The following is a 23,931-nucleotide window of genomic DNA, read 5'->3' on the forward strand; positions in this document are numbered from 1 at the left end:
CAACCAAAACCTGTCTCCTGTATGTGAGCCAACCTACAACACAGATGGACCATCAGCCATAGATGGCGTAGGTGACTGTCGCTCGTTGCGGAATTCTTATGTGGATTCTGATCACACATCTGTTACTGCTTTTCCTTGCGCTTTTGGAGGATATGTACAAACTGCCTGACTATTGAGAACCTCTCGGACTCTTGTGTGTACCAAACTAGCAACACCACCTACAAAAGTCTCCAGATAGTCCATCTTTTAATGTCGGCCCATACTGTGAGATACTATCCGAAGCCCTGCAGAATACTGGCGCTTTGCCTGTAGAACGGTACAATCAACTAGATCTAACCAACGGATCCTGGATGAAACTGTGAACTTGCTTCAAGCTCGGGAATGCATTCCTACTCGTCGTATAACAAAACTGGACGGATTGTTAGGCGTCACGTGAAGAGGTATCTGAACGAATCAACAGGTCTTCTCTTTTAGTTGTCTGGTGGTGCTGCGTTGAAAATCTGCCACAATTTAATTTTCTAATTTATTTTCCTGGCGTGTTGCGACGGTTTGGAATCACTATGGTGAATGACAATGGTCTGTTAGATCTCTTGCACCTTTGAGTGGGAACTTTTTGTATCATCCAGTGGTATCATCAACTGTTGTCAGTAGTTTCAAATCCATTTTGTTTTGCAAGTTGGGCGGATTACCATTTTTGGTAAGTGGGAGTATAGCCCGTTCAGGCGAATGAGAAGGCTTGTTGCGTACGGCGGTTACCCGATGTGTCGGCCCGCATATGCTACGGCGATCTTCATTTTACAACTTTACTAATCATTTAATTTCGAGCCAGGGCGACTGAAACTTTTTTGGTCCCCGTACGCTAACCTGACTAAAGATTTAACCGATCAGACCATACGTTTGAATAAAAAATGAAATAATCGTTTAACTGTGACACTGTTTTAGTGCACAGCTGTCGTGAAACTGGGGGGGGGGGGGGCTGGGATACTTCCGGGTCTCCCGGGCTTAGACAGGTGCATTCGGAAGGTGAAACTTGAATTCGAGCCATGGGCCTTTCGGTCATTAGCATCGTACCTCAACTACTGAGTTATATTGAGCTCATTCACTCTAGTGATGGACAATAGTGGGAAGCACGAGTGCTTCAATTCCATGCGGCAATGAACGGTAGCATGAGAAACTACCGCTTCTGAAAATAGCTCGTGTTGAACCACTACAGGTGGTATCGAAAACGTTTCTCCTGTTATAATAATAATAATCGTTCAGCTGTAACACCCTTTCGGTGCCTAGCTGCCATGCCACACGAAGGAGGCATGAGTGCTGGGATACTGCCAGGTCACCCAAGCCAAGACAGGGGAAGTCGAGGGGCAGAGGTCGGGTTCGAACCACAGTCCTTCCGGTCAGTAGATTCGCGCTCTAACCACTTGGTCCATCTCGCTCCTGACACTTTTAACATACAGTACTGGAATTGAGGGTGGTTACCGAACAAAACAAGCCTCCTAGCATGAACGAATATCTTAGAACGCCAGCGAAACCTTTTGCACCCTACTAAAATGTCCCCAAGACAGCTGGAGCTAGTAAGACTGTTGAAGAAGTTCTCCTAGCTGCCTTTTCCTGGCGCAAGTGTCAAGGTGTTTTTCTCACTAAAATGTTCGGAGGGAAGATGAAGACCCACTGATTGTCCTTTCAGGAAATTCGGTTATACCGCGATTTGAAACAAACAGCAGTGAGCGTTTGTGGATAGTTCTGGTCAGTTGGGCGAATGGGATCAGCTCCACTCTGGTTGGCAGATTTGTTCGGTGGCTATTCGCCTTACTCCCATTACCTTTAAGGTTGCATTTGAGCCTATAACACTGCAGTCGTTAAAGCTGTGAAAAGTTTCTATATCACTCCATGCGTATCTGTGTTGCACGGGGGTTCCGTTAACACTTCCATTCTTGCTACGGTGTATTCGTTTGGCCTCGTGCCTTGTTAGCCCAGTGGCCTGAACGATCAAGCCGGCCCACGTGATTCGGGGATCTACTACGCATCACATGGTGTGATGTAATGGAAGTCGGGCGTCGAACCACGACACCTTGGAATTTTCACGACCACGAGAGTTCAACGCGTCGAACGATCCTATTGACTCCACCGCGGTGGTCTCGGTGTTACTCTGGCCTTTACATAGTGACATTTGCTCTCGGCTATCCTATCTACACAACTCTTATAGTTTGAGGGTGTCAGGGAGGAGATACCATCAAAAGGAAGAAGACCTTCGCTGCGGAGCTGTTTATTAGGAAATGCCAACTGACCGGTTACGAACCATAGGACAGGGAAGCAAAACTCCAATTTGCATCTTATTTACAAAAAACTGGACATCCGTCTTCTCCTGAACGCGTCTTCTTGAACGTTCCTGGAGATTCATTGACTACAATCATTCCTCGCTCAAGTCCAAGCAAACGTTACAAAGCGACTCCACAAATTCCGCAACAGATCTCCCCTGTTCAATGGACGCAAAGCGAAATTCCACGAACGACACATGCTACTCGCGTGCCTCCCCATCAGTAGTATCACCGTTACACCATTATCCAACCCTGTTTTTAGTATTTCCAAGATGATATCGAGGGAACCTGCTGTGGTGGCAAATTCGGACGGAGCAAAGTCCACGTCAAGATGCTGTCAATGCGGCGAATGGCGATTGTGCGATTGTGTCCCTACAAAACTCACAAGTGTTCAGTGTGCAATCGCCGTGGGCGCGAGGAAAGCCAGTGCCGGACGCGAAAAGCTAGTCGAAGATGCAGCCAAACCTGGAGGTCACGAACCAGAGGGAGCCAGTTAGAACCCCGGTTGGGCGCAAAACTTACAACATATGATAACCAGGTCGATGGTCGTTGCAAATATGTTACAATCAGAGCAAAGAGAAGCACGATTCGATTGCAACTCGATGTGGCTTCCGATATTACGATTGTTTCCCGGCACACCTAGAGAAAGACCGGATCACCGAAATTCAGACCAACAATGAACACCACCACCAGAAATGCTTCAGGTGGTAAGCTTCAATTACTTGGTGAACTCGATTGTGAGATGGAGATAGCGAGCCACCGTGATTGTGGTATTATCTGTCTTGCTGCTTGTAGGCTTAATCTCCTGGGTATAGACTGGGTCGGTCGATTGCATCTTTCAACACTGCCGATCATAAACATATTTCATCAACGCCGACAGGAAGGAAACCAACATTCCGGCCTGGAAACCGAGTGCTTATGAGGGACTCTCGTTCCGGGCACCGAATATGGACTGTTGAATGTCATCCTCAAAAGAATCGGTCTGGTGATCTATAGCATTCAAGTGGGGTCATCGATATGGAAACGACATGTCGACACAGTTCGATTTTCGCGGTGGCCAGTTACTCTGACCGTAGTGACCCTGTGTGCTCACAATAAACAATCGAAACGAATGCTCAATCGAACTCCTTGCCAAGTCATTCTGTCGCTAGTAGCCGACTGAAATGCGATACAAGTGCTTCCGATGGTGCCATTCGGTATATTCTTGGATATTTTGGCGGTTGTGAGAGTGGTAACGAACAGCCTGATCATCGTACCTAACTCGCTTCTAGCACCCGAAAAATCATTACCCTCACGGTACACAAGCGGTGAGATGGATCAACGGTTAGAGTGCGGAATTTACTGACCGGAACGCCTGTGGTTCGAACCCGACCTCTGCATCTCGACTTCTCTTGTCTTGGGATGGGCAACCTGCCAGTATCTCAGCCCTTCTGCTTCCTTCGTGTGGCATGTCAGCTAGGCACCCAAAGGGCGCTACAGTTGAACGGTTTCAGATCAAATTATCCAGTATATGTCACCTGTTGAATCTAAAGTCATCGCGGAGATGTCAGTTCTTCAGCGCATACCAGGGTGCGCAAGCCCGGTTGATTTCTATTACTGTAGGAGATGATTCAAAACACCCTCAAATATTCCGGAACACTAGCCCTGCCAAAGTTTTCGGCGAAGAAAGAAAAGAACTGACAGCGTTGGAAGGACGTTTATACAGTCCTTCTAGGGACGCTCAAGAACGTACGTTACTAGGGTTTTTCGCGTATACAAGGTTACCATTCGGCAAAACTTATGAGGTTTTGTCCCTGGCAGTTGATGATCTTTTACTCTGGTGTAGGCCAATACCGAGCGTCTGGTGTATTTATGGTGCACCTAATGGCGATGGTAAATGACGCTATCAGAATTATTTGTGGGCTTGGTCGCCCAGAGCTTACAGGGACTAATAAATGGGTTGCTGTTGCCGTCGTCCTGTGTAAGATGGTGGTAATGCATAAGAGGATAGCCGATGTGTAAACCGTTATGGCCGATATTGATCATCCGGAACCACATACCATCTACGGGTTCCGTATTCGAAATCGAAGTTAGTCAACGATATGTACCGACTCTGCACTGCTTTATCAGTCATGGGTGACATGAATCCACCAAAGTTTTGATGCTGACTCGTTTTCTCGCCGGGGTAAGGTAGCTACAATACGGTATATAAACAGCTGTTTTGGTTTAAGACTGATAATAAAGTTAATGCAATTACGTCTAAAAAGAGTGCAAGGTAAGTAGGCTATGGGTCTGGCTCTAAGCAGCCACAACAAACTTTTAGGGTGTAAGTTTTCTCACACTCTGACACTGGGACACGTCAACATTGAGTTTGAGTTTTTCTGTTCGCTATTCCTAGTCGATACGGGCTACTAATCATTGGAGGCAGTTCCACCGGCACTTAGAAAACAAGTCCAATGTATGTTTAAGTTCCTCTAATATTGAATTTGAATTTTCGAATTTGATGTTGCAACGAATCAACATATTCGGCCAGGCTTTGTAAGTTTCAGTCTATCCAAGCCTAGTGACTTATTGCTAATTAGACTGACGGTGTGAAAGACCTCTTCATTCTTACTGGGCCCAGCTGGACTACAACTGGATGATAATATTGCGCCGCCGGTCGCTTCGTGCTTTGAAACTGATATCATTTGTATTCAGTACTGCTGGGCCTTTTTCCATAATCACAGCACAGAGAATGTAGCCTCCCTCTTTTGGTAATTTTGGATCCGCTGACTCATTAAACCCACTTTCGGTTCGTAGGAACTCGGCGGGTTGGCGAAGATGAAGAAAGTCATGCATCTGGCGATTTATTGGACGCGTTTTCGGTACGGTTCGGTGCTTAGCTTGAGGGACATCAAGATGTTCTTGGAGCCGTAAAACCTACTCACGTTAAGTGTAATTAGTCGGTTAGGTATACGATAAGCTGAGTCTCTTTCTAAAACCTCTAGGCTCAGAGAATATTCAGATAATCGTTTTTCTCATTACCTTGAATAAGCGTGAAGTCAATGGTGATATCTGTAGTTTTCGGAAGCAGGGAAACCCTACAATGTTTCTACCCGACGTATCACGTTATACAGGGGAACCATGTTATCATCGTTTTGGATCGCCACTTTCTTTCGGTCATTTTGATGAGGTTGTGTCCTATTACAGACCTTGGAGCCGGCATCTGATTAGCAACAATCCTCACATACCCAACGCATGTGGTGACCAACTAGAACAGTAGCTGTCAGCTAAATCAGCCTTCCCGTTTGGTCACTCGTGATCTGGACTTGCGAAGCCTAGCTCACTCGGACGGATATTCTTTTTTTTGTGCCCATGGTTCGCTCAGCTCACTTGGTGTTGCAACAATAATAGTAACAAAGTATTTGAACGCGGTCCGTCAAAAGCCGCTAACAGGCTTCTTCCACATGGAGCAGCCCAGCGTACGGCTGTTTTGATAAATAAATAACAAGCAACCATTGGCGTTTAGCCTTGAAACAAGTCCTGGGAAACCCGGCTCTTGTATTCTCAACCAGTTCTGTTCTACTCCTATGTGGTCACAGTTGACTCGTAATACATGGCAACTTCTATTGTCTCCTCAATTGACTAGATTATTGCGCCATTTTTTTTAAAATTTCAGCTGGAAACTAGACCGAGCCGTCACGGTTAATAACCAACTATGGATATGAACGAGAGAACACCGCTTACACAACGCGGGTCTACCGCTTTCGATATTGATGTAGATGATTTGCGCCATCTCATGGCCCATCGGAAGGAGGATGTCGTGAAGCTTCTACATGATCGATTTGGCGGTCTCAGTGGTCTCTGTAGAAGCCTGAAAACATCTCCGACCGATGGTAGGTCATCACCTGTACACTATGTTAATTTACTCTATCTTTTATCCGTGCATTATCCAAAACCCAGTTTTCATGTGGATAGGAAAGAAACTTATTTTTGGTGATCCCATCAAGTTACAGTCAACATTCCGACTACTGCATTTCCGAGAGTTATCCACCAATATGTGTCGGTAGGTAGGAACTTTTCCGAGGTGGATCTAACCTTAGGACCAAAAGGTTAATTGCTGTGGTATTTGTCTGTCGCGTACAAGCACAACTAACAAGTGCGAGGCGGAATGTGACAACACTCAGCACCTTCTCTCTGAATTACATGCAAAACGCACGTAGAACATGATTTATCCGTGTACTTTTTCAGCCTTTAAGATTTGTCACTCCTCATTTGGATGGCGTTTCGTTTTCGGCGGATTTTCGGCACTGCTCTTAATGGTTTCCCCTGTAACGTAAGGCGTGCTAGGTCCTTAACCCTTTTTATTTCCTGATCCTTATTCGTTCTCTCCTTTTCGCTTTAGGGTTTTTGGCGGCAGTGTTCACCTACCCCTGTAGATGATACTTGTAATCTCCAGAGTTTAACTTATCCCCACTACTACTGGTGTCATGAGATAAGTTCGTGCAAGTCAAAGTTCGGTCTGTGGGTGTCATTTCGCCGAAGAGTTGTCCAAGCAAATAGCGCACATTATAACTGGCAACAGTGTAGTTCTCGGTCGTTACTTGGACCAGTCTTCTTTCCAAGTTGTTAGTTTTTTTCCTGAATCCTAAGGAATCATTCACGTAATTTGGTTCTACCGGGAGCGAAATCAATTTCGAACGCCTAGTGCACTCACTCTAATATGACATCTATACAACAGCAAAGTATTTCGTTTACATCAAGAATATGAGAGTGGATTATTACTCGTGGAAGCAGCTGCGATTGAGCAGATACTTGGCTTCTTGGTCGGTTGAATTGGACAACGTGGCTTTTAGTGTTGGTTGTTTTTGTGGCCATTTATTAGGTTAACCAGTCGCTCTATTCACCGCATCCCTTGCTACAAACCATGCGCTTTCGGTTAGGTTTCACGTAGGCCCCGAGCACAAAAAATACGACAAGTACGGCCGGCCTCACGTTGACCGAAGTACCAAACAATTCCACCGAGGTTTAGGCCTCTGGCGTGGTCTTAACTTCAATCAAGTACAGCAATTGTTGATGACTGATATGGCATGAAGCCTTATTTTTTAATCCCGTATGGCCCACTTTCGTTTTGTGTAAATCCTGTTTCCATTTCTTACCCACAGGTCTCACGGAAGACGACTTCACCAAGCGGAAGGAAAAATATAATGTGAACGTGATCGCGAAGCAACGACCAAAAACCTTTTGCGAGCTGGTTGGTGCTGCTCTGCAAGATTTAACCCTGATCGTTTTGATTGTGGCTGCTGTGATTTCCCTCGCCTTATCCCTGTACCTCAAATGTAAGTGGAGCTATTGTTCTGATATGAAATTATCGTGGCTTGCCAGTAACCGCATTCGGACGCTGTTCTTGGCACTGGGTTCGTTGTTAACAAAACAAGTCTTTATATGAGATATCAGAACATACAGATAGGGTGATTTTTTTTGCGAACAGAACAGCAGGCGCATTCTAAGTAACCTCCAATCTATACTGCTTTGCTCAATTTACTGCTTACTTCATGCATGACATAACTTACCAGTAGAACTTCACGACACCAGATGTAACATTGGTTAGGATTGAAACAGGAATGCCGTGGTCATATGTTGAACGTACAATTGATTCTATGGCTCAGTTTGGCCGCAACTCGCTTATCTGAGGTCAGTGAAAGTAAATTCTGTCACGCCATCAAAATTCAAGACGATCAAGTAACGTGAAAACAAGAAGTACGAAAAAAAGACAGAAAGGTCACAGAGGAGTTGGAACCATTTTCATTTCGCATAACCAGTCCGTCTAGTGTCATTCCAACTAGCACCAACTCGATTTTTGCTGCAACTATTCTCAAATAAACCAGTCATGTTTCATGTTGTTTTTACATACTAATTCACGGACTTCCACATCACGGCACATGCTATTTCTGGCCACAGTTGAGAATATTTTCCCTGTGGGACGAATTGTCATTACCCGGTAAAGGCACTTGGAAAGAAACCAAGTATTGCCCTTTCGAGCCAGAGATCGAAGCGAACTCTCACTTGCTTGCTTCTTTCTTGGGTTTGTCCGAGAAGTCTGACTGCTACAAATTTTGCGAGTATCTCCTGTTCAGAAGCAGCCTGGTCGTACGACTTATGGCTGCGAACGATGTGAAGTCAAATAGTCACCAGGCACAAAAGTGAGAGACGCCCAACATGATTTGTTGTTTACTTTGCTTTGCCTTTTTTTGCTGAACACAGGTCCCCTTTTCATGCCTTGGGCCCGTTTAGTCAAGTAATTTTCTCTCTTTTCTCCACTTTTTAGACGGTCAAGCCACCACCTTTGACGAATCTGAAGGTCAGGCTGGTTGGATTGAAGGTGTGGCCATCCTAATTGCCGTGGTCGTGGTTGTCCTGGTGGTTGCTTTGAATGACTATCAGAAAGAGAAACAGTTTCGTGGTCTTCAAAGCAAAATTGAATCTGAGCATACCTTCTTTGTCATTCGAAAGGGTGAAACCAAACAGATCCCTGTGCAGGAGATCCTTGTGGGTGATGTGTGCCAGGTGAAATATGGTGAGTTGGAGGAACATTGGATTTCAGTGCTTTCTTACACGGGAATTTGATAAGCCTATAACAACTGGCCGAAGTTAATTTTCATTCAGTTATATAATTTTATGTCCGAGAGAACAATGCCTAGTGGTTCGCATTTCATGGGGGAACCGCCTTCTGTCGGTATTCTGTATTTTATCTGAATGACCCATGAAACTGAATTGTTTGATGGGCGATTTGACGTGAGGGAGGTGAAAAAAATGCGAACCACAGCTCTTCAAGCAATACAGTGAAAACCAGACATCGTGTCTTGCTTGATCGTGATGTTTGACGGTGTGGTCTGCACTCAGCGGGGGCGAGATGGTCCAAGTGGTTAGATCGCGAATTTACTCACCGGAAGGTCTGTAGTTCGAACCCAACCTCTGTCTCTCGACTTCCCATGTCTAGGCTCGGGCAACCTGGTTGTATCCCAGCCCTCGTTCTTCCTTCGGGTAGCATGGCAGGAAGGCACCTGAAGGGTGTTACAGCTGAGAGTTATTCTTTCTCGGCACTCAGCAGAGACCCTTACCGGCCCATTGTGACTCAGCCGTCACGAACACTCGGGTTAGTATTATTTCGGTAGGGCCCTGACAACATCTTTAGCCTGGCTGTATGAGTTTACTTGCGAAGTATAACTGCGTTCTCATGGTACCAACTTCCTCGTACTTCATACTCGTCCCATTTGATGAGCCCAACGATGACCCTCAGGATTCCCACGATTTGTTCATCGTAGTCACGTCTCACTCTTCACTGTCACGAGCATTTCTCCCTTCTGGCTGACATGTAATTTTTATGCCCAGTTCATTTTTTCGTAATTCATCTCCTCAGGTTATGTTTTGATTCGATCCCAAATGAAAGATCGTTTAAGTGGAGAAACACGTTCGGTCACTTTGTTCATTTAGATTGACGACAAATTCCACTGGTGGTTGCTTGCATTCCGTTAAGCTAACCGCTCTGCATCAGGTACTAAAAATGTAGATGATTTGGAATGCCGTTGACAGCATCGTAAAATCAGGTGTACCCATCCGACGGAACGTATCTGCTTTCGCTGCCTCTAGTTTTGCGGCATTTTGTGTCGATTTCAATGCACCCAATCGGTGCTGCCCCTGATGAGCGTTTTTCCTATTGTGGTTTTACGGTCGAAACTTGTAGTGGTATGCTCATCTCAAACGACGGATCAATCAACTTTGATATCGAGAAGGTGAGATGCAGTCGTTGTTTGAAAGTCTGTATCCAACAGACCCAGCATTGTCTGATTAGGTATTGTACAATTTAAAGTTCATTTGGATTCGGGCCACTTGGTTTTTCGCTGACTCTCCACACTGTCTGTTTGATTCAGCCTCAATTGTACCAGATACGCATAAAACACCGTCTTTTTTATACACTGAGAACTGTTTAAAACACCATATGGCTGGACTGAGCGAAAGCCTTAATTTTTGGCTCGGTTGTACACAAGGTAAAACGAACCATTTGATAATACGGAAATCACACTATTAGCGAAATGGCATAGACCATCTGTGGGGGGTAGTGATAGGTCATGATTCAGATTCTGGCAGACCAGGGGTTCTTCTTGGAATGCAACAATGGTATTAGGACCTTCCGGGAGTTCACACACTGTATAATTCATGGAAATTTCATGCGTTTCTGTGCGTGCACAACAATCGTGTGCACGACCTGGATCTCTTATGCACACCATCCATTGATTGCATTTTTCCATGTGTTCATTTTGACACATTACCTGTTGCAGATAACAAAAGGTGTACCTCTGCTTGAAACGGTGGCACTCTTGTTTATCTACACTGTCCGAGTAACCGTAAATCTTTACGCGTCACCGTTTGCACGAATGGTTGTTCGTTGCTGACCACTGGTCCCGTTCCACTATTCTGTGTCGAGAATCGATCTGCACATCATGTGCCTCTGTAATGGCCATAGTTGTACTGCCGTACATTGCTGCTCTGTACAACTTGATTTCCCACATTTGCCACACGGTTTCCATTGATGAAAAGTGATAGTGACTAGGTCGTTTGCTTACGCACTCAAGATTTTCCCCAGTGAAATGAATGGGCACACACATATCCCAACAATTTCCCCAGAACTTTTACCGCGAATAAATGCGTATGGTTCAGTTTTCAGTCGAACCTCTTATCTGATTTGATAGTGGATATATTGTTTTCTAATTTGATTTTCTTCCGCACTAGGTGATTTATTGCCGGCCGATGGCATAATTATCCAATGTAATGATCTCAAAGTAGACGAAAGTTCTTTGACCGGCGAATCGGATCAAGTGCAGAAGAGCGAAACGAAAGACCCAGTTCTTTTGTCTGGTATGTTTCCTTCCACTCGTATTTCCTCTTCGTTTCAACATATGAAAATTCTCACCCAGATGGTTGTTGTTACTACCGTTGTTGTTATTGACATTGTTCAGATCCGGTTTCTGGAGTAGTGTCTTTTTTCCGACAGAGTATTTGCAACAGATGCGGTTTGACACTGTGTTCCTGTTTTCATCCACTCGGCCATCTACCATCTGTACAGGATAGAGAACAACAACCGCACTACTGTCATTCATAAGCTGTCAATTGTCGATTGATTGGTACATGCTAGTTTGGCTGTAATTTGACAAAGAATGTATGAGTCACTGAACCGACTTGTTATGATTTGTTGGTTCAGTGTTGTGTTTTCGCGAAGGCACAAGCAATGAAGTTGCCTCCTACGGAAATACCGGAGTTTAGGTTACTTGTGACGAACAATCAGACTACGTTCGATGGTCTTTCTGACACCAGAACGTTGAGGAAACGACTAATCCTAGAGTTAACTAATTTTTCGTGAGTTTATATGGGATTTAAAAGTCAGAGAAACCGCGGTATGTGTAGCGTAGCCTATCACTGTTTTGCGCGACGGCATAAAGCCTTACTCGTAGAAGTGTTTGCGTGCTTTGGCCGGCTTTTTCAGTGAAGGTCTGTCATACATAACCTTGCAAGAAAACGCGTACCGTCACATAACGATTTTTGCTGTGTAGCAAAGCGAGTCTCGTACTGTTCAGTCGATCTTTCGAACCCAGTTTGCACGGTCTTTGTTCATCGGGTCACCAAATTGTATTTTACACTTTGGGATCGTACCGGATTGAGATACGGTGTAAAACAGTACTTCGCCAGCCGAATTTTCAGTTACGAAAGCCATACCCAATTCAGTGATCAGCTGTATGAATTGTGTTCAATTTTATAGACCTCTTGAGTAGATCCGCCTTGAGTGCTCACATTTAATGTCCGTTATCTCGAACATGAATTTTTCCAGGTCTTCCGCTACCGTATTATTGTCTTTCATGATCCTTCGCTTGTTGGTATCCTTGCCGGCCTGACGATGCTTTCACAGCTGTGCGAAGCGTTCGCGTATCGATTCCTGTGCTTCCGACATGTTAGTGGTTCATTGTGCACACTTTCACGTAACGTCATTACCGTGTAGGTTGGTGGCACACGCCGGCTGCTAATCTGCAGGATGGGTTATTTCAACAACAACAAAGAGCCGTGCATTACGATTGAATGGGTTGGTCGGATTCAACAGAAACGTATGTCAACTACACGTTGCACTTACGTTTTATGGAAGCGTACTCCAGTGACCCCCCCTCTACAAGATCAGGTACCACAAGCATGGATTTTAGGTGTGACTCGTGGTCCAAACAGCTGTTAACCGATTAACACAATCACTTGTTCACTCACTATGAGTTTTCGTCTGATTGGTCACCAATCCTATTGCATGACCTGATAAATTGTCGAACCGTGGGCTTGGAATTCCGCCGCATGTTAAAGATAGTTACCTGGTCCCCCATCAGATTCGATGACGAATCATACAAACTTTGGCTATTCACCTGTAGTCAGCTGATCGTTTAGATTAATCAACGTCTGATTAAACCTATGATCATACCCAATTGTTTCACGTAAAATCCACTTCACCAGCTACACGAACTGGTCGGTGGGGGTGGGGTCCGGAATTGTTGATCAAAGGGGATTACTTGTCCGATCCCCCCGCACCTACCTGACAAGGTCTAGCTTCTTCGAATTTTCTCCAACCTCTAAGCTACTATATCAAAACCGAAATAAAATTTCAAGCTTCAATACGCTCACTGCATAAACTGTAGCAGATCGTGCACTATGTCTGTGCGCAACTGATCAAACACTTGTCATAGCACTCCAGTTATTGGCATCCAATAGACTGACCCGAACAGCTGTAACATTTTAAAAGCAGTCGCCCTTTTTGGAATGTTCATTAGCAGGAGAAGCACACTACTCGCTGAGTTCACCAGTCGTGTGACAATCATTGCTATGGTTTAGTGTCCAGATTTACCCTGTGTCCAAGAGCACCAAATTTACTCCCGTATTTAGGTAGAAAAGGACAAACTTGAATTTATCATCGTTGAAATCAATGTGATCACTGCAGTAATTGAGCATTCATAACACCTTCTGTTCCACTGAGCTAATCTCCCATCCCAGTCACCCAAATGACTATTAAAAATGTTTCTATCTCTATGAGAATTGCTTCCTTTTTCGTACACGAGTGCTCCTTCCAGCTTCCTGCTTTCCCCCGAGCGCACTGCAACACTGGCGTGTGGCCATGTGGTCCTCTGCTTTCTTGATTTGTTTTATCTCTCAATATCCTGCAAACTTGATAACAACTGGCACTTAAGTTCCGAAAATCACCACAGAATCTTGGGGCTGCTGTTATATTTGATCCGCCACATCTTAAAGTTGGGGACTCTTCAGTGGAGGCGTTATAGAATTGATTGATTAACTAGGATAAACAGATGGTTAACCGTGACTATCAGGCTTCATGATCCAGTGTTATCGGATGGAGGCAGTTTTACTGACTGACGTGAAGATCAGCTTCATAGGACCGTTCGCCCCATAGAACGCTCTTTGCCTGGCCTTGAATCTAATGGAGACGACCCAGGGGTGGTTGATATAATAATTGGCTACAAAGTATGAAATTCCTTTTCACTTAACTCAGCCACGTTGGTAACTGCCGTCTCCCCAGGTAGGGACCGCGGGTTGAGACAACCGAGTGGTTGATAACCCTGGAGGATGTGGCCGTGTCACGCAGCCAATGACGCTTTTGTATCGGGGCTGTCGCCTTCATAGCTCTCACACTCTACCATGCTGGACAAACAGATCCATTTGACGGATGGATTGGGTTGTCGCCTCCAATGCGTTGCTTTCACTTGCTTATTCTCCTTATCTCCAGTACCATTCAGCTGTAACACCCTAACTGCCATACCGGTTGAGGGAAGCACGAGGGCTGGGATACTGCCAAGTTGCCTAAGTCTAGAGGTCGGGTTCGAACCACGCACCTTCCGATCAGTTAATTTCGCACTCTAACCAGTGAGCCATCTCGCCCCAGTAGACTAAGCTGTAGCAACTGGAACCACTGCGTTTCAGTGCATGGCTTGTGAGACAAAGAACTGATCTGAGTTGAACTGGACCAGTTTCCCCATGAGGGGTGGATTATCAGCCATGAGCATGTTTCTGACGTTATAGTTTTTCTTTTCTACAGATGCAGTGCTACTCTTTGTGCCCTTTTTGTTGTGAATAGGGTGGTCCTTTTCTAGTTCAGGAGGTTTGCTACGACGAATCATCTAACAAAAAGTGAGACTTTCTCCCAACTTACTTTTTTCTGCGGACTTTCATGAGGGGTGGATTATCAGCCATGAGCATGTTTCTGACATGTTATAATTTTTCTTTTCTACATATGCAGTGCTACTCTTTGTGCCCTTTTCGTTGTGAATAGAGTGGTTCTTTTCTAGTTCAGGAGGTTTGCTGCGACGAATCATCTAACAAAAAGCGAGACTTTCTCCCAACTTACTTTCTTCTGCGGACTTCTACCATAGGGGGAATACCATTCTTTGTGGGAGTTAACGCGAATTGAGTACAACCAACTTGGCCACTTTTACATCCGCTTAGTGATTCGGCGTGATCATCCAGATCTGTTTTCCGTGTGAGTACAGTCGTGGTAGATTGTACAGTTTTTTTGCCTTCAACTTAGTTTAGGCGTCATGAACCACTTATGGGGTTGCTGAAAACTCTTCGACTGCTCACAGCTGGTTACGCCCTTCTTCGGGATAATCTTATGGGTCCGAGTCCCCGTTGAAACCTTAATGGTTTGCGACTGAGCGTGTTTCTCCAGTGGTCAAGTTGTTGTACAGAAATTCGTGCAGCCTGCTGTGGTCCTGTTTTTTTTAGAGGATTTGTATCGGTCTATGCAGCTTGAATGTGGGGCTAGTAACATGTCTGAGTTACAGCAAAGATGCCAAGCTGAACGACTTTTAGAAGCTTAAACGTGAACATTGCTGTGTCGACCTAGAGTCATCCAATGTGTGCGATCCAGAACACCATATCCGAATTAGATGCACTTTGTACGGCATGAAGCCGTGATATTAACGGTGGACTGGCTGAGGATAATAATCGCAGGATAAACAATTGATATTTTACTCCAAATGCATCTTTTATTTTCGACACTACCGCGCGCAGGCTTAGCGGTGGCTGTTTGTTGTATGTGAGATGGACATAGCGCTCACATAGTCGCGAACATAGCTACCACACAATGCCTTTGCCAACGCACCAAACCCATGATTATCTTTGAGACCCCACTTCTTATCCAACACCAAGTTATTATTAATGTGAAGTTCCCCCCAGTAATTTTGCGTGTTTCAACTGTTTTTTTCCCCACTGCTTTTCGTTTTGTTGGCTCTTCCCGTCCCATGTTCACCCTACACACAGACACACTCGGACTTAGCGGGCAATTACAATCACCTTGACCTAGAGAGGACATTTCGATCGAATGTTACATTCTGGTTCGATTAAACGATTGTCCTTATTTGTCGGGGATTTAGGCTACCACACCGTTTTCTCCGACTGATTACGTTTTATATCTGTGCAACTGTGCCATCTCGTTCGCGACTTGGTCATTGGAACTTGGCATATGCCCTTGCAAAGAATGTGCTTTCATGTACAGCCAAAGAGAAAAAACATGGAGGAAAGGCTTCAAATCGAGACATTTATTCCGAGACGGAATCTCATGAATGTCATAGCTACATGGACACCGGAAGAAGTTCGCATTCCCCATATTATCGTGGTGTATGCGTCTGTTTGTTTGTGTATGGGTGCATCTAGTCTGGTATTCGCCTATGCGTACGTTTTCGCAGACATAATTGGCGATCAATTGCCCCCTTATTGACTGCTGGTATCTCCCTTATCGTTTAGGAGCACTACAACAGCAGCTTGTCTCTAGTCTTTTGATACAAAAATGTCATTTCGTAGCTACGTTTTTTTTCCGCCCAACTTTCTATCGAGCGTTGGTTCGCTTCCTATTTGACACCGTGCACTGTGCAAGTTATCACAGTTTATCAGTTTACTTTAACAGTATACTACTATTTTCTGGTCTGATTTAATCACGAAATTGTTCTAATGGAGCTAGTCCAGTTCACCAGTAATTTACTTTTCATGTTTACGACCCACCAGATTCCCAGCTATTTCCGCATTCTACTGTGAAGGCATTCAAAATGCGATTTTAATTCACGCACCACGGATCTCATTTACCCTACTCGAACGGTATTTAGTGTGTAATATTAGCGTACTGCTTTCAGGGACGAATGCTAATCACTACTCAAATGAGCTGTGATCATCCATAATACCAGTTCGGTCGGTTGTATATTTACCTTGGTGGGTTCATCTGCTTGAGAAACATGACTTGACTGCAGTTGTGTTGGAAAAATTAGGCGATCTTCGTGCAATACTTGCGATTGAATGATGTCGTAAACAAGGACTGCAGATGAGTCCCACTAGACATCATTCGAATTTGCAAGCGAATGTTCGACTCTACATTTGTCCATTGTGGTGTTCAAGTATGCTCACCTCCTACCGCCTGTGGGCGAACCGATCAGTGTCAGCGTATCTATGACTAGCGAGCGCGCACTGATTAGATATTAAGCCTTCGGTAACTATCGTTTTGATCAAGCATTCCGGTTTTCTTGGTGGCGATCATTGTCGTAATTACTGTGTTGAGGATTACCGTATAATCAAAACGTTCAATTTTGTCATATATACAGGTCTCGGAGAATGCGCACCTGTGGGTAGTCTTGGGATTCGGAAACATTTGGTGTTCGTTTGACGTAGACATTGAACGAATGGTTTCATCGAGTTCAAAAACGCTTCTTTCCGATTTTTGTCTGTCCTGTCCGTCCGTCCTCTCTCGTGTTTTCTCAAAACCTCTACCCAGTTCTCCAAGGTTGTTTGACCCAACCGAATTCCACTTGCGACAGTGGGCCTTTTATCCATTGATTGATTCGCTAATCGATTACCTTGTTCCACTCTCCTCCCAATCAGGAACACATATCATGGAAGGATCCGGGAAAATGGTTGTGACTGCTGTCGGTCCAAATTCCCAGGTCGGAATCATTTTCGGTCTTCTCAGTAATCCTCAGGGTGATGATGCTCATGGCGGCAAAGCTGACAAAAAAGGTGAGTTTTTAGTGTTTGTGTGCGCTTTCACTGCAACAAGAGGTGGATCCACAGAGAGAGAGAGAGGTTATCTTTCTGGGTCGCTATTCATCGACCATCAGACCGGATGTACATTCTTTACGGTCTTAGCATTTTGTTCAGCCGGAGCAGGCGTGCAAGCTCCGGGTAGGATCGGTAATTTCCTAGCACATGGGCTGTAAGATTTGCTTTTCTTTAAACAAGATGAACTGACCATCGCATATCAACCTGACACTACCGTGCAGCCGTATGTGTAATGGAGTAAAGTTGAATGTCACCGGATGCATCCCTAGTTTATGATAGGGGAACGGTCTTCGTCTTTTACGCTCGTATTCCGTTCATTGGCGAATAAGCAGTCATGTAGCGACTGTGTGGCGACTCTACTGTGACCTGCTGCGTGGCGGGATTGGTCATCTACTTCCTTAAAATTAAAGAGGCAGGGGAAAACCCTCAATGGACAACGCTAATAATCATATTTGGGTGGAAATAACTTTATTTTCGGCGGGGGGTGGGTGGCTATCAACAAGAAACAAAGTGCCGATGGAAGTCATACAAGGGCTCATTGAGTAAAGTATACGAAATGGGTGTGTGCCGTTGATCGACTAGAAAAATGGAATATTGGCCCCGTTGACAAAAAATTTGCAACTTTTGTTTGAAACAGGCCCTTATCACTACACCTTTGGGAGATTTCACTCTTTCAGGCAGAATAATGCTTATTGCAGATAAGCAATAAAAGTTGATTGAATATGGCACGAATTTTCCCCTTGAGGGCAACAGGAACATCATTTCGACGAAGAGCTCCCGTTAAATTCCTATTAGTTAAACAGTTTAGAATAAGTGTAGCGGCTTAGTGAAACTTGTAGGAAACGTAACGAGGTGAAATTCCTGCGGGAGACCAATGTCCCACTGGCTCTAGTTTAGGTGGAAGGAGCTAAACCCGCAGTTTCCTACCTTTTCAAGATGTGGTTGATCATTTTCACGGAGATTTAATTTGCTCGACTGTGTGGCTGCTCTCACCAACCAACAAGTCTTTTGATTTGAAGAGACCCGTACTAATACTTAATAAGAACTATGACTACTCATCGAATAGTAGAAAAAATCATGACTCGACTTTGCACCTTTCCATATTTCACCTCCGTATGTCTTATGCGGACTGATTCTGGCGTAATCCTTTGCATTAGTGTATTTTCAAACCATACGTGCTTTGTATACATGACCGGTCACCTTATTGTCGGTTTGTTTCGAAATTCACTGAACGGTTAGCCACAGGCAGTCACCAACAAAACATCTTTTTATGCGATTGCGATCGCTTTCTCCGCAAGAGACGATGGGAATGGTTTGAGGATCCGTTTGGCTCGTTGCTGGATCGACCAGCTTGGCATTCACCAACTTGCATGATCTGAGAGTGTACCAGGCCTCCTAGACGGTCTCTTGTTATCTGAAGGGCGCGTGAACTACTTCCGTGAGTTGGATTGTGAACCCCGTGTTTCGCCGCACTACCTTGCGGCCTAGGGTCTTCAACCCGAGATCCCCTAAACTAACGTACCTCATCGTGGATAACCGTGTCATGCTCACAATGATATGACAACGGATTGAAAAGTCATCAATCTTGCCACATATATGGACCACTATTCAGCGAACGGCACCCATTCCTGTCTGTTATTTTGCCTACATTCTAACTGAAACCAGCTCTACAACTCCCGTTACACAGATAGTAGCCGACAGACGAGATGAATGCGCCTTTTCTATCACTCTCGCCACGTTTTCTAATCGGACTTCCCCAGTTAGCTTTCGACAGCCTGGACATATACCACTTGGCCTTAACTTGTAACTCTGGAAGGACTAGATGTTGATATATTTTGCCTGTCGGACACTCATTTGTATGACTCCAGTCAATTTCTTCTTATTCTTCGAACCACCACTTGATTATTTATCTACGCTACTACGTTGGCCTTGAAGTCTTAACTGTGAGTGATGCAGGCGTGGACTGAAGTTGCTATTCTGGAGTAGATTCTGGTCAACAGTAGACTGTGCATGGTCAGTATATCGAATTCTGCTGAGCTTAACACCTTTCGGGACAACACGGACTATATTTTCATGATATCGGCCTACTCAGTGACCGACTGCACTACTAATTTGATCAAAGATGATTGTTACAATGAGTTGGGTGGCGTTCCTTAATAGGGCTTCCGGCACCGAAACTGTTGTACTTGCTAGATACCTGGACTCTCAATTCGGCCGTCTAGTGACAAATGAAAGGTGTCTTGGTGACCACGACGTGACTCGTTTGTTCTCTTTGCGGACAGATCACCATCTGTTTCTGGCCAGTTGAAACTTTTGGCATAGTAAGCACCCTCACGCAACTTATCGCTCACCGAACAGGCGGACAAAGACTGCTACCAGCGGATAATCTCCGCATGGGACTGTCATTCCGACCGGAGCATCTTTTTAGAGTCTGGTAACTTACTGGTGTGTTCCAGGCTGAGTATACAATTCTTTTAGAAGAACGATAATCAAACTGGCAAGGACTGATATTACCAGTTCAGCGTAGGCAACTACCGTAACGTCGTTTCAGATCAAGCTAGCTGTGGACACCGGAAAAACGGCGAAATTCACTACCAGAATACGATTGAACGCGGTCGCTTCTGAAGGCAATGTCTAACGATAAACTGGCGTTATCGCATGCGAAACGTCATATGTCATACACCGTTCGGACCACTTAAAACCTAGTAGTAAATAACTGGTTATGCCAATTTTCTTTGAAGGTTGCTACTATCCGAAATATCATGCCAAGTATTTTCCAGTTTAGGGTTCCTCGCCACGAAATTGTCAAAAAGCGCCGTTTCTACGTGCGCTTGATAGAGCAATATGCGGGAAATCTAACAAGCCACCCCCGGTTCCAGCTGACAACCTGGTTTTTAGTGAATTAGCCTGATCCGAGACTCAAAAGGTGAAATGAGTGCGTGGTGGATACTGCGGGCTACGTTTATCTACAAACCCTTGTGGCCATCTCACTTACGAGAATGCCACAAACGAATGCCCCTGTTTTTGAAAGGCACCTAGTAGCGTAGTCACCATGCAAGTAGTACTTGTATTCTGAATGTTGTCTTACCATTCAGTGTTTTCTTTGATAAGTTAGATTTCTCCACACTTGGCATGATTTAACATCGTTCAACAATCATCTGATGTCATGCCACAGGTCGCGCGCAGCCTACCACATTTTTTCGCCTAGTCAAACTGCGATGACTGGGGCCCATTTCATACTGCTATATTCGTGTGTGTTGTGCGACAATGTGAGAATGGGGCTGTTTGCACCAGAGCAACCTCCAAAGGCGTCGTTACTTTGAGAGTGCAAGCTGTCGCCACTAGACTGAATGCTGCTGATTGGCGAATCTGATGGTGCCACGTAAATCCGATTACCGACTGGCCGTGACATATCGGCACAATCATTCCATCGACGAATTCCACTCGTTTTACTCTTCTTGGTATTTTTCACCATAAAGGCCATGCAAATCGATCAGTAGCTTGTCAAATTTTCGTAGAAACTAGAAATCTGGACCAAAATTATCAGCAGTTCATCACCGTCAGTCATCCGTGGCTCATGTGGAATAGACGAGGATTTGGAAGGATCATGAAATTCTCCGTCCAACCATGCTGAGATTTGATGCATTCCATATACTTTTAAGCTAGTTACTGAAGTGGTTTGAGTTCGAAGTAGAGCGCAGTCGGTCGTATTAACACTAGCAGTTTTCGCTTCAGGTAGCGGGAAATTTTCCAGGCATGTTGCAAGCATTTCAGAATGAACTGTTAGGGTATTTTGGGTCTCACTTGTATGGTTCCAAAAACACCCGTACTGAAATGTGGTCTGCGATCGTTGTCCTCATGTTAAACTGATAGATTGAATCGAATTGAACGTTAAACTACCAACGTCCCAGATATGCTATCGATGATGATCCTGCCGGACTATCTAGTTGGAATGTTAAAAATGACAGATGCCTGTAGCTAGACAATGGCGATAGTGGCACAGAGTTGGACTCATTGACATCCTTGTCGCTCATTTTGGGAGCCACAATTATTGCACACTGCTTTTCTATCCAAACTTGATGTACATTTCCCCCGGTGACTTCTTACTAAATAATGGCATAGCTCTCTCGGTCTCTCCCGACTGTCAACTATGGTGGCTCCTTCCGTCTTCGATTCATTGATTGAGAGCTGCATGCAGTATCAGTCTACTGAACACTCAGTGCCAGCATTCTATCGTTCCCATTCGGTATTTGTGCTGTAGACAGCTTTCCGTTCGGGGATATGTTTGACTCTCACATTTGACAATGGTGACGGTCTGAAAGATGTTACTCGGATCTCATCCAAAAGACCCTCACCATTTTGGATCGTGGGTTACTGTGAAACGGTTAGACGGGCATTTTTTGCTAACTGTTTGTCTTTGGCGATGGCTTGGCTCAAACTCTACAACGACGTTCTACCAGACTATCGGTTGGCATAAGTTTCAACCTTGTCTCCAATAATTGAATTTGATTGATGTTCCAAAACTGTTTGGGTTCGAAGGCACTTGCGCCAGCAGACTTCATGTGTATTGATACGTCATCGTATCTAAAGGTAAACATTCGTTGCTGCGTTGTTATTTGGTACCTATCTACTTCACTACTGCGTGCTCCCCCGATTTTCCGAGAACGTATCAAATACTTTCTAGCAACGAGAGAGTAACTTTCACATCGGTGGACAACGCTCAACTTCTATTTCGGCGTGGAGGGAGTCTGAAAAATCACACAAGTGCAACGCATTTTACACAATTATTCTCTAAGTGTGACCAGCGAACCTCGGGTAGATACGTCACATCACTTCCTAAGTACGGGAAACCCTGTATTCCAGTTGATTGTATTCTTGTCAGGGCAGTTCAAAGCAAATTACTAGGAGTGATTCTCATGAGTGAAAGAGAAGGGCTTCTTATTTCCAATAGATTTCACATCCAGATGTGCACAGACCTTCGGAGCGTCTTATTGGTCCGCAGTAAATCAAGTTATTGCGCGGCACCTGGATAGCGAAAGTCAAATAGAAAGAGCTTTTCCCACTGGACAGGGTCATGTCCCGTCCCGTTTGCTTTTACTGACGGACTGGAAGGACGTCAAAACGACCAGCGAGAAAAAGAGTTCGGCAATTTTTTTGCAAAATTGTCGTCCAGTAGAGCGTCTTATCTGGATACTGGCAGCGCATCTTTTGGAGACACTGGATGCAGTCGAGTGGGGCGTGGAGTGAGCCGTCAAACAGAAGGTCGGATAAAACGCATGATCAATTTTAAGGAACGAGAAAAGACACCAGACTCAGTTAGGCTGAGTTCTGTCTTCTTCAAATTGGGCGGAACAGCTGGGCGGCGCCACTGCTTTCAGCAACGAACAATGGTCGTCTCACTTAAATTTAAGGTATCTTTTCGCATTCGTTGATCGTCGCACCCTGTGGCGGTGTTTACTGAGCAACAGTGTCCCAACTAAAATGTTGACTCTTGTAACTAGTGTTGTACGCCAGTTACCGTAGCCGAGCGAGGGTCTACGGTTGGCTTTCACCAAAACTGGTCACACCAAGTGGTATCAGACAGGGCTTTTTCGTGTGCCTGTTCCCTTGCAACTTTGTGACCATTCTAGGGTTCTTGCCTTTTCTTTGATGCCTATGAGGTCGAACTGCTCTCAAAGCATTGTTTATAGACACTGAATACTCATATGTTGTAGGTCCTTTTGGATCGAACTCTAAGCGAATGCAACGAACAATAAATGCCCAAATAATTCTGCTTCACTTTCAAGGGCCGTTTTGGGCCAAGCCCAAACCCAACGTTTGCAAATAGGCCAGTCGGCGTAACTTGGCCAGTTCATTGTCCGTCGCAGTTGAATTAGTGCCGTATAAAACCCAGAGTGAGGTCCTAACACCCCCTAACACACACAGATCAACAAATCTGTGAATATCCCATTATAGTGCCCTAGACCGGAAAAACAACTTCCAAACTAATTTAAGTTGATGAAGATTCCTCTTTGATGAATCTTTCGTAAGCGTCAGTCATCCTGACAGCCAGCGATGATTAAGTCGGCAAGTCGTTAGAAATCTCACTTATTGGCTCTCAGCCTTGAAACTCGTCCAACCTGATGGTAACTTATTCACTCGGCCTGACGAAGCGTTTGTCTCAAAAGTGGAATGTGGCCCAGCAACGAATCCACCAATTGTTTGCCGGGCCTCTCTGAAGCGAACGTCGGGGCGGATTTTGTCAGCATGCAATATCTGTAGCACCGGCATGATGCCAGGTTGTCTACCAAAAGCAGGCCTACAGCGATGCGTTTCACAGTTTTATGCGGTTTGGAAACCGCCCCTGTGCAAGCAGAAGACATCAAACAATCTCAGTTATTAACAGTTGGTGTCATCGAATCACTTCCCGCCTCTGGGAGGGGTTCATCGCCCGGTTTTGAGACAATTTGCGCACGATGGGTGGGCGGATGACGCTGGGTCTTTCACGCTATCTGGATGACTGCCTCTCAACCAATTACAT

At 44.9% G+C, this 23,931-nt stretch overlaps 3 protein-coding genes across 3 annotated transcripts in view; 2 read left to right on the top strand and 1 right to left on the bottom strand.

Annotated features, from left to right (window-relative positions):
* Positions 1-3,332: 3,332 nt before the first annotated feature.
* T265_01283 (hypothetical protein) lies at positions 3,333-5,176 on the top strand (the record flags this gene model as incomplete). The annotated part of the gene is made up of 3 exons (XM_009165289.1): positions 3,333-3,398; positions 3,644-4,043; positions 5,094-5,176. 3 exons carry the CDS (start codon positions 3,333-3,335, stop codon positions 5,174-5,176), a joined length of 549 nt encoding a protein of 182 aa, XP_009163553.1.
* A 776-nt stretch (positions 5,177-5,952) lies between these two features.
* T265_01286 (hypothetical protein) overlaps positions 5,953-23,931 on the top strand; it is a gene marked incomplete at both ends in the record, with an annotated part of 99,962 nt that continues 81,983 nt past the window's right edge. The window contains 5 exons of the mRNA XM_009165292.1: positions 5,953-6,169; positions 7,439-7,612; positions 8,602-8,850; positions 11,064-11,189; positions 17,235-17,369. Of these exons, the coding sequence (XP_009163556.1) occupies positions 5,992-6,169; positions 7,439-7,612; positions 8,602-8,850; positions 11,064-11,189; positions 17,235-17,369 (862 nt within the window). The remainder of the gene's footprint in view (positions 6,170-7,438; positions 7,613-8,601; positions 8,851-11,063; positions 11,190-17,234; positions 17,370-23,931) is intronic.
* T265_01284 (hypothetical protein) lies at positions 14,288-14,488 on the bottom strand (the record flags this gene model as incomplete). Its single annotated transcript, XM_009165290.1, has 1 exon — positions 14,288-14,488. The coding sequence occupies one exon, from the start codon at positions 14,486-14,488 to the stop codon at positions 14,288-14,290; it is 201 nt and encodes a 66-aa protein (XP_009163554.1).

The sequence above is a fragment of the Opisthorchis viverrini genome, assembly GCF_000715545.1.
Source record: "Opisthorchis viverrini unplaced genomic scaffold opera_v5_14, whole genome shotgun sequence".
Taxonomy (NCBI): Eukaryota; Metazoa; Platyhelminthes; class Trematoda; order Opisthorchiida; family Opisthorchiidae; genus Opisthorchis; species Opisthorchis viverrini.